Source organism: Enhydra lutris, unplaced genomic scaffold (assembly GCF_002288905.1).
Source record: "Enhydra lutris kenyoni isolate GAN:26980312 unplaced genomic scaffold, ASM228890v2 scaffoldscaffold12, whole genome shotgun sequence".
In the NCBI taxonomy this organism is placed as follows: domain Eukaryota; kingdom Metazoa; phylum Chordata; class Mammalia; order Carnivora; family Mustelidae; genus Enhydra; species Enhydra lutris.
In genome coordinates this window covers 53,212,706-53,223,472 of record NW_019154096.1, presented here as the reverse complement: position 1 = coordinate 53,223,472, position 10,767 = coordinate 53,212,706, and the positions used below count along the sequence as shown (strand labels likewise).

Sequence of the window (10,767 nt, the reverse complement as noted above, 5' to 3'; positions counted from 1 at the left end):
CTTAGAGGATGGGCTGGGAGAGAGGGAGTGTTGTGGTCTTCATAATGGGCAAGGTGGGGGCTCTGGAGCAGATGAGGCCAGGCCAGGGGAAGAAGGCTGGGAGAAAGACCAAGGACGCAGATGTAGGCTCCCAAAGAAGGGTCCCAGAGTCTGAGCAGGAGGAGGAGAAAGGGAGGCCCAAGAATGGGGGAGATCGCTTTCCAGTGAGAAAAGGGCTGCCTCTGCCCAAATGCTGACTTCTGAGGAAAAAGTCCAAGAGTCTGGAAGCAGTTTGGAAAAGGTACCTGGCTAGGCTTTGCCCCTAGAGAGCCAGCCGGTGAAGTGAGCTGAAAGCAAACTTTTGCTCTGAGAAGCGGGTGTGGAACTAGGAAGGAAAGACGGCAAGAGAGCCTTCCTTCCTAACTGTTCCCCCCAGTGCCTTGGCTGGTCATCTCCCTGATATGGCTTGGTGTTAGAGCGTAAATAAGTACATTATAAAATGTTCTTAGTGATTTTAACAGAGATTCCTGCACCTCACTCCCCAAGTAGGTTTATTTTTACATGGATTTTCCAATAAAAGTTCAAGGCCCCTTTTCAAGGGGGTTACCAAAGGCCAAAGCTGTACCTTCAGACAGAGGCTTGAGGAGTTGACCCAGGGCCCCATGGGCTTGGTGGGAGGCAGCACTCAAGACAGGCAGAACAGGATGGAATTGAAACATGTCTTCTAAATGTCACCCCATATTTAAAAAAAAATTTTTAAAGTAAGCTCTGGGTCCAAGGTGGGGCTTGAATTCATGACCCCCAGACCAGGAGTCGCATGCTGGACTGACTGAGCCAGCTAGGGGCCCCCTCCAAATGTTGCCACAAATTCAATCAAGAAAAAGATGGGTCGGGGCGCCTGGGTGGCTCAGTGGGTTAAAGCCTCTGCCTTTGGCTCAGGTCATGATCCCAGGGTCTTGGAATTGAGCCCCACATCGGGCTCTCTGCTTGGCGGGGAGCCTGCTTCCCTCTCTCCCTCTCTGCCTACTTGTGATCTCTGTCTGTCAAATAAATAAATAAAATCTTTAAAAAAAAAAAAAAGAATAAGCTGGGTCACCCAGTGGGGCTCAGTTGGTTAAGCAGACTCTGCCTTCTGCTCAGGTCATGATCTCAGGGTCCTGGGATCCAGCCCTGCTTGGGGCTTCCTGCTCAGTGGGGAGTGTACTTCTCCCTCTCCCTCCTCCCTGTTTGTGCTCTCTCTTTTATTCTCTCAAATAAATAAATTAAATATTAAAGAACAGGAATCTTTGCTCATGCTCCTTCAGCTATAAAACCCTCAACTCTTCTGTGGCTTTAGTAAAAGGTCTGAGTATACTGTGGGCCTCAGTTTTGCTGGACTGTAACCAAACTGGGCCCAGGGAGGAGACGCCCTGAAATGTCAAAGGGACCAGGAGAACTATTTCAAGTCTGGCTGGGGACTGGCAGGTCAGGAAGAAGCTTAGCGTTGGGGCTTCAGAGTCACACGGCTCGGCTTGAATCCTGGTTCCACCACTCCCTAGTTGTGTAGCTGCCGGCAACTTTTTACATGACTTTAAGCCTGTGTTTTTGCTAAGAGTGGATATAACATGTCTGGCCCCACGGTGGGTTGTGAAGATCATAAGAGATAATGGGCTTAAAGCACTGGGCTTTATTAAGCCTGGCATCACACATAGAGCTCAATGAGCAGTGGCAGCTGTCACCTCCACTGCCCATACGAGTGAATTTCTACGGCCCAAGACGCATAAGCGAGCCCAGGCCTAGGTACGAGGTTCACTTCTGGCTGCTGTGGGAACATGTGGCCCTAAAGATTTTTCCCTAATCACCTACTGTGAGGGGTTTGAGCTTACAAAGGGAAATAAGGGCTATGCCCTGCTTGGAGTAGACAATGGATTTTACTGTGGATTCATTCATGTTTATTCTTTTGCATCTTCCAAAGCCAAGATTTACGGTACGAGATGCAGCTATAAACTGTTTAATAATAGCTCTCATCATCTGTTCATAGACGTGAAATTTTGGTCTCAGTTTTCCCAGGAAAAAAAAGGTGGGAGGGTTGCATAAGGAGGGATGGAGGGCCCTGGGATGGGGGTAGGGGGTATTAACCAGCAAATGGTCTGTGCCAGGCTTATTCCTGTGTTGTACTGATGGGGTGTGGAGGGGTATGGAGGGTGTGCTGGTGCCCTAACTTCTCTCTGATGGAGCTGGACAGTCCTTAGCCGTCTAGCCTTCCTCTCTCCAGAGGCTGCCCCAGGAACCAGAAGCTACCAACCCATGCCAAATGCCTGAAGGGAACCAAGAAGCCCAGAGCCTGAGTTGGCCTGTAGGTATGTGACCAGCCTTCTTTTTTTTTTTTTTTTTTTTTTTTAAAGATTTTATTTATTTATTTGACAGAGATCACAAGTAGGCAGAGAGGCAGGCAGAGAGAGAGGGGGAAGCAGGCTCCCTGCTGAGCAGAGAGCCCGATGTGGGGCTCGATCCCAGGACCCTGAGATCATGACCTGAGCTGAAGGCAGAGGCTTTAACCCACTGAGCCACCCAGGCGCCCCTGTGACCAGCCTTCTTAGCAAAGAAGGAAATGGAAGGCATCTACATCCCTTCTAGGGTAGTTAGTACTCAGGGTGCGAATGGAGGACTGATTTTCTAATCTCACTGCGCCCTCTGCTGGGAGCTGAAGTTCCTTACAGAGGGGGAAGGAAGAGACTAAGACCTTCATTTTGGGGGGAGGGAAGGCAAGGCCACAGGCAGGAAGTTGGCTCTCCCTGGACCCACAGGACAGGGAATCAAGTGAAGATCAAGAAGTAGACAGGGTTTCACTTTATTGAGTAACAATGGCATCATAGTTTTAGTTGCTGGTGGCAGATAGCTGGGAGAGAAGGAAAGTGCTCTTAGAGGACATCGGCCAGAAGGCCCAGCTCACTATACTCACTGTACCACCCACCTCTTTGGCCACAGCTCATGGGAGTTGGAGTCAAGGTCCAGCCCTGTACCCTATGAATGTATCACCATATATTCCATTCCCAAGCCTACCTCTCCTTTGGACCCCCTGTGGATGCCCCGGCCCTTCTTCCTCTTGGGAGATGAGGGCAGGAGTAGGCGTAGGAGCAGGACTAAGCCTCAAAAAAGAGGAGCTAAGGTCGGACTTCTGCTGAATGTCTAACAAGAGCCAACAGAACACAAAATGTCCTGTCTTGAGATTGTACACTCAGGGCCTAGTTGCCCTTGGGGGTGTCCTTGTCACATCCATCCACTCAGATACCTGAGCAGGGTAAGCACCATTCCCACAGCTGTGTCCCTCTGTAAGAGGGGGGCAGTGGGAGCTCTTAAAGGGGAATGTTTGCTCTGCCTTCATGGCTTTTTGGTGTGAGGAAGGAGTTGGGACCGTAGCATAGAGTCTATGATGTCAGAGCAGACCAAGAACTCTGAAGGTTGTCCCTAAGGACGCCCACACTGTGGTGTGGGGGAGATGGGAAGATGGCAGGGGTGCTACAGGATACTGACGCTCCTTTGTTCTCAGAGAGGAGAGAGGATGAAGGTAATCTATTTCAGGATGTGGGGGATGCCTAAACTGCCTATCTCCCTTATCCTGTCATGTCTTTCTCTACCAGCCCAGTTCCCAGGTCAACTTTGGGAGCTAGGAACCAGAATTCTGAAGAAGTCGGCCCAGTTAGGCTGGCTAGTGTCCCTCAGTCTCTGTGCTGAGATCTCGTGGCTCCTCCTGCATCTAGAAGGGGCGAGGTGCTGCTAGAAATGACTTGGCCCGTGGAACTGTTGAGGCAGGAAAGTCGTGTAGCCTGGCTGGCTGACAGGTGGCGAGATGCCAAGAGAAGCCAGATAGCAGGATACCCTAGGACAGCATATCTGTTCCCAGTTTCCAGAACAGCACGTACACACACACACACTCTTACGCACATGTATCGTGTACGTACACACATAGACAGAGAAGCCCAGCAGAAAGGGATTGTGTGGCCCTGCTCTTTGAAACCAGAAAGGAGAGAAAAAGGCTGAATGGAGGCACCTCTCTCAGCCTAATGGACGGCTGGTCTCCCCGGCGGCTCCCCCACCCAGACCCCACCTAGTACCAGGCAGATGGGCAAGGGAAGGGGAGGGAGAGTGAGGCTCCAGGAAAGCAGCAGCCCGAGGAGGTGAGGGAAGGGGCCAGGGACTGACCCTCCCTCAAAGCCCCTTGTTGTAGTAAACCACTTCGATGTCAGGGTTTTGCTCACGGATCCGAGCTCTCAGCTCTGGCTCCAGCCTGCTCACAGGTAAGGAGCTGCAACAGAACAGCAGAGGTGGGCTGAGTATCCCCGGAACCCAGCCTGCATCAGGCCAAGCGATCACCGCCCTTCCTCCTCCCGGACTGAGGAATCTCCTTCGGCGGCCAGAAGGCCCAGCTCACTATCATTTCCCGGCTCCAGAATAAGATTAGTGCCAGGCAGGCCAGCCCTCCTCCTGGAACGCACTGAAGGCCTCTAAGGGCAGCTGCTTCCACAGATATGGAGACCCACCCAGAGCCCGCAGTCCAGCCAGGGGGCAGCGCTTACCTTCTCTGGGGGAACAGGGCACAGCACAAGGGGGTGGCAAATACCAGGCTGGGGAGAAAAGTGTTGGAAAGGTTTGTGAAGTTTTGATCTAAGGCTGTTCCCTCCCTGCACCTCATGCCTTCTCTGGAGACAGCCTCTAGGGGTGGAGACTGATTAAAGCCAATGGTGACATTAGGTTCTGGCTGAGGGACGAGCCTCAGGGCAGTGACAGTGAGGGCCAGAACCAGCAGTTAAATGTGCATGAAACTCCTGGATGGTACCAAAAGGTATATTTCCCTGCTTTCCTCTCACAAACGAAGACTAGAAATATCTCTTTGAGGGGCACCTGCGTGGCTCAGTGGGTTAAACCTCTGCCTTCAACTCAGGTCATGATCTCAGGGTCCTGGGATCGAGCCCCGCATTGGGCTCGTTCTCTGCTCAGAGGAGAGCCTGCATCCCCCACCCCCCTGCCTGCCTCTCTGCCTACTTGTGATCTCTGTCTGTCAAATAAATGAATAAAATCTTTAAAAAAAAGAGAGAAGTATCTCTTCGACTAGACTCTTGGCCTTCAAGGATGGAGATCACCCACAGCACGCCCTACAAATGTCCCAAGACCCCCTACAAGCCAGATGTACGAATGAATGAAGTACATGAACATCTTAAAGTCAATAAATATCCACCACACCCACCATGGGAAGGACACTCTCACACACCCTAGCTGAGTCTCCGCACACTTACCAGAAGCCCACCAGTCCCACCTGCAGGGGCGCCCCCAGCCAGGGGCGACGCTGTGGGGAGACAGAGACAGTGGAATGGTTTGCATCCCCTCCTCCCCTCCCCTCCGCCAGGCCTGCTTACTGACACCCTCCTTAGCGTCCCATCACCCATTCTCCCCTCTCCGAATGGTTTCCACACTTCCTCGAATCCTCCACTCACTTCCTCCAGGCCTAGTGGCCTCCATGAACCTGTCTCTTCTCGATTCACTCCAGCCACAGGGACCACCATTCTGTTCCCCACAACGGACCCAGTTGGTGCTCAATACTTGTGAATAAAAGATTCAGTGAATGAGCTTATATTCCTGTGTCCTGCTTCTCTGTTCTGTTTGTGCATGTCTGAGCCTGTGTGTCTTACTGTTGTCAATAGGTGACAGCATGCATATGCTGTCAGCTGTGATTGTGGTAATCCATCCCCGAGTCAGAGGCCTCGGGAGTGACCCTGATTCTCTTCAGGACAGAAACCATTTCCTTCCTTCCCTTATCTTCTCCTCCTGTCCCCTCAGGGTTCCTTCACCCCAGCCCAATCCCCTCTTGCTGAAGGAATGAAGGGGGAGGAGGCAGCACAGGGGTGAGGCAAACAGGCGACACGTCTCGGACTCAGGCCAAGCTGGAAACAGGCTCGGGGGCAGATCACTTCTGCTTCCAGCCACCACCACTTCCAGGATGGGAAAGGTGAGAGTGACCTACCTTTAGGAAGTCTTTCTTCTCCAGAGTGTCCATGATCACGGGGGGAATGGCTGCAGAGAGAGGAGGGCGGCAAAGGAGGGAGTTAGTGACGTGAACGTCGGGATGCCCGGGAGAGACAGATCACCCTTCACAGCTCCTCCCACTCTCCCCAGCGTCACAGCCCCCAGAGTGCTCAAAGCCCCTGGAGAAGCCCCCACGCCCCACCCAGGCGCCTGTGCCTCACCCATGGCAGGAATGGCCATGCAGATTCTCGATATCACCACCTGGAAGATTCCTTGCTTGGCCGCAGCCACTGAGTGGCCAAGTCTCTGATTGTCCTCATTGGTCACTGGGATGCCCACTTGCAGTTCCCTGAAAAAGAAAGGGGGTGGGGGGGGGGTCACACCACAGGCCCTAAATCTTACCAGCAATGCCCTCTTGGGCAGCTGTTCCCTGGGGTCCCCTCAGGTGTCAGAGAGTCAAAGGCTATTGTTCCCAGCCCAGGATCCCAGAGTCAGACTGAGACTGTGCCCAGAACTTCTGTTTGGGGAGGGAGAGGGCTGGGCTCACCTGTGTGGCGGGACGGTGTGCCCACACGCATGGTGGGCGCGCGTGCCCAGAGCGGGAGCCACTCACCTCTGCCTCATCAGGGGGATGTTGATGCAGTTGGCAGCCGCCACTGCTGCGAAGGGCACAAATCTGCCAACCAAGGGGGGCAGGTGCTGGGGGAGGGAAGATATCACTTAGTGGCCCTAAGGGCCATGGGGTAGGAGGAACTCTGGGGAGAGATGTGGGGAGCCTGTGGATTGGTGTGGACGAGGGATGAGGAAAAGGGAGATGAATAAAGGGCACGTGGAGGGCATTTACCTTGGTGAGGGATTTGAGCCCCAGGGCTGTGGCCACGGCGCCCGTGGTGGCACTCACGTAAGCCGTCCCCAGCTGCCTGTGTTGACAAGAGTCAGGACACAACGTGGGAGGTGAGCAGTCTGGCCTGCAGTTCTTTCTCTCAGGGAAAGGCCAAATCCTCCATACGTGAGGCATGGAAGGCAGAGAAATTCCTCCCCTGCCACAGTGTAGGCTTGTCTGGAAGCTTCGCTCCCTCCCTTTCAAGAGGAGAGGGGGCCCCCACAGCACACACAAGGAGATGCCATGCCCTCAGGCCAGAAAAGTGGGGCGAGGCGCAGGCCTCGAGGAGGGCTTTGAGGCATCAGCTGAACAAGCACAAGCACTGGGGGAACAGTAGCAAACAAGAGGGAACAACAGGAGGCCGGGGCGGAGTCGCTAGGTACGAGCTCTCACCTCACAGTGATGGGAGCATCGCCACTGCGGTTGGAGTAGTTAACAACAGCATTGAAGGACTGATTCACCCACTGCCAGAACACCACTGTCGGGGTCTTCCTGAGGGAAAAAAGACGCTTACTTCTGCCCCCTCCACGATGTCCCTCATCCTCAAATTCCTGATAATGCAACCCCAGAGATTATTCCCAAACCGGCAGGAGGGGCCCAGCTGAGGACCCTAGGACTTGCTCTGGTGACCCCCGCACGACCCTCCCCACCTGCCCCACTTACACAACCACAAACCCTGTCTCTGGGGTGGGGAGTGGGTGCCTGGGGCTGAGTTCCGCACGGTGTCTGGGATTCTAACACGAGTTCTCACCCACTCACTATTTTCAGCCCACCCGGCCTCACCTCGTCATCAAGCTACACTCTGGCATGCCTAAAGTCCTCAGGGAGGGGACCCATGGGACAGGACCTGCCTGTAGAAGGTGAGCATGCAGCCAGTGATGGTCATGTTCATGGGCACCTGCGCCGACATACGGCCAATCAGGACCACCTTCTCCCCGGTGTCTGGATGGAAGGCCGAGTCATACACATACTTGGCCCTCCACAGCTGGTCCTCGGTGAGCCCAGGTGTCACCACACCAGCCCTGCAGAGAATGGCAGGGAGGAGACAGGTAACTGTAGGTGGCAGATCTGTCCCTGTAAGGCCTGACCACTCAGCTCAGGGGACGTCTGGGCAGAGGACCAGGAACTTTGACCCCCGATCTCAGAATAAAGGAGCTCCTTGTCTCAGTGGGAGAACCACATCTTCCCAGAAGAGTAGGCAGGTTCCTATTTCTGTTTTCCTTGTAGCCACACAGAGAGGGGTCCCCTTCTCTTTCTGCCTCAGTGCTTGGTCATGGGTGATTGTGGTTCCCAGTGGACTGAAATGGCTAGGGGCATCACAGGGGCTTTTTCTCCTGGAAACAAGGGGGATGCTCTCCTTCTCCCTGGGCTCCACTTTGAGACCCTCTGTTCTTGTAGAGGGTGGCCTAGCAGTGGGACATGCCCCTTTAGAGGGTTTATGAAATAGACAGCAGTCCCCTGCCCACCAATATCCATGCCACCTCTTCAACCCAAACACCCTCAGACTCTCTGGATTAAAGCTCTGTGCCATAACTGTGAGTCCAACACATAAGGCCAGGGAAGAAGAGGGTTGAGGAGTGGGGCAGGGTCACTCTCAAGCTTGGGGAGATAGATGCAAAAGGTACTGTAGTCATAGCAGGGAATGAGGGTCTGGGCTACAGGGTCAGACGGGGTAGTGGTCTACCTATAGTTCTGCACAATGTTCCGGGAAGCTTCCAGCTGTGCTCCAGACAGCAGCAGATTTCGGGGGTCAGTGACAGTGAAGAAATGCCGGGATCTGCCCAGGAAAGTGCTTTGGTCCCAGCGAGGTTCCTGGATATTGATATCCAAGGGCAACTCACCCATTTTCTGCAGGGCAAACACCAGCGTTGGGAGGACTCCAAGGAGGGAGTCCAAGAGCTCTGCCTGTGGGTACCTCTGGTGGGCCCTGCCCTAGTCCCTGGGCCGCTCACCAATCCCTTCCAGAGCTCAAGGTGACTCCAGATAGGTTAGCAGGGTTGGGGGGAGGAGCTGTTTTCCAGGCAATGTTCTGCCTCCGAGACTTGCAGCAACCGGAGGAGGGGGCAGGGAAAAACAGAACCAGAAAAACAGAACTTCTTTGCACTCTGGCCTGGTGCAGATTTTCACCAGAGAGGGCTGACACATGTATGGTTGACGCAAGAGCAGCAGCTAATCCTGTGTAGTTACTCTCGTGCTCTCTACGCACGAAAATACATATATATCCATGTTCATGTCAGCTTTAGGGCCCAGCTGCCTGGAGACCTAGATGCAAACTTCCAAGGCTCTTGGGGAAGATGGCATAAGCCATCCAAAACCCCAGCCCCTGATTGGAGGAGAGCAAGGGCTCAATGGCCACCCCAGGGGCTTATCTATTCCAGATCTCAAGTCAGGGACGCTGAAGCCGGTCACGCATGCGTGCTAGTGGGCACGCCCCAGTCTCCTCTCCCCGGGCATCTTCCTCAACCCACACTGAATGGCCCCAGGCCCTCCTTGTTCCTCAGCTGGGCGGGGCTGACCCAGACACCCATCCACCTCTCCCCAACACACCTACGGCCCAAAAGGATTCAGTAAGTGCCCTCTCCACCCAGGAAAACCTGAAGCAGCATCTGGCCGTGTTAGGCAAAATCCTACAATATGACTAATCCTCTCCAACCACACTTCCTCCCTCCCTGGAAGACACACCCTCCCCTCTCCCGCGCATTCACACGAACATACCCACACACATACATACATGCCCTACACAGACACACGGAGGACACGCCCTACATACTCTAGCCCACAAAGACCGTTACCTGCACGCTCACACATGCACGCACAACCCATGGCCATCAGCGTCAGACACCTGAATGTACAGCCCCATGAGGCCCCACCCTGACATTCCTCCCCGCAAGCAGCCTCCCCTCGCGCCCCAAGGACTCCTAGAGCCAAAGATACTGAGTCCGGAGAGGACAGGGAGCACACTTCAAGGCAGGCTTCCGTCCCTCTTAGCCCCCCATCTCCTACTCCCCTGACCGCCGAACCCCGCCCGGGACAGCAGACACTCACGGTTTCTTGAGCTCCGGGGTTTCTGGCCTCTGCAGCTCGCAGACCCGCCTTCCTCTAGGCGCCGCGCCCCTGCTCCTGCCTTCCCACCCATCACGCGTAACGTCACGCGTGACGCTAACCGGCAGGAGGGGCAGGGGCTCCCCGCCTCCGCGCGTTTGCCGAACGTGCCCAGGGATTGGCAGAGCCTGGGGGCGGTGGGTGCCATCTGGGGAGACGCCCCCAGCCCGAGCTCCCGGGACCTGGCCCAGCGCCGCCTCCCAGAGCCAATCAGGGCTCGGGAATCAGTTCTGGCCGGTCCCCAGCCAGAGAGAGGTGGGGAGGGACGGCGGGAGCGCTGCCCCTTTGCTTGCAGTCCCCTAGCTGGCCTCTGGGGGGACCCGGCCTCGGCCCCAACGTGGTCTAGGTTCCCCCGGCGAAGGCTCGCAGCGCCTTCCGCGGCGCGGAGGGGCCATCCTCTGATGGTGCGCTCCGAGGGTCTCGGATTACCAACCGGCTTGTTGCCAGATGGCCGCCTGGGCAGCGGCCTCTGCCTCCTTGGCCCCCAGGGCTCCTACCTACCCCAGTCCCCACAAGCTCTTGTCGCAGCACTCCGGCATTCGCAGCCCTTCACAGTCTCCCTCCTGCCTGTGTCCTTTCTATGTCCCCACCCTTTTCCTCCTCTAGCCCCCTCCTTATCCGTCTCTTGTAACCCTTAGCTCCACTGGGTCCTCAGTTTCCTTCTGCCCCCAATCCCTACGCCTGCACCGCAGACCTTAGCCCTAGTCCCTGCCCTGGGATGTGTAGGGGCAGAAGGCTCAAGGTACCTCTGTCTGCGTCAAGCAAGTGGATCAGAACGATTCTTCCTCCCCCTAGTGTCGTGG

The 10,767-nt window shown here is 55.1% G+C and overlaps 1 protein-coding gene across 1 annotated transcript; it reads right to left on the bottom strand.

Moving 5' to 3' along the window:
* Positions 1–2,793: 2,793 nt before the first annotated feature.
* On the bottom strand, positions 2,794–10,015 carry LOC111144884 (sideroflexin 3). The gene is made up of 11 exons (XM_022499467.1): positions 9,908–10,015; positions 8,547–8,710; positions 7,710–7,884; positions 7,256–7,350; positions 6,824–6,899; positions 6,593–6,678; positions 6,201–6,328; positions 5,978–6,027; positions 5,253–5,302; positions 4,536–4,583; positions 2,794–4,264 (listed from the first exon to the last, which is right to left on the bottom strand). Exons 2-11 carry the CDS (start codon positions 8,705–8,707, stop codon positions 4,168–4,170), a joined length of 966 nt encoding a protein of 321 aa, XP_022355175.1. The 5' UTR covers positions 8,708–8,710; positions 9,908–10,015; the 3' UTR covers positions 2,794–4,167.
* Positions 10,016–10,767: the final 752 nt, after the last annotated feature.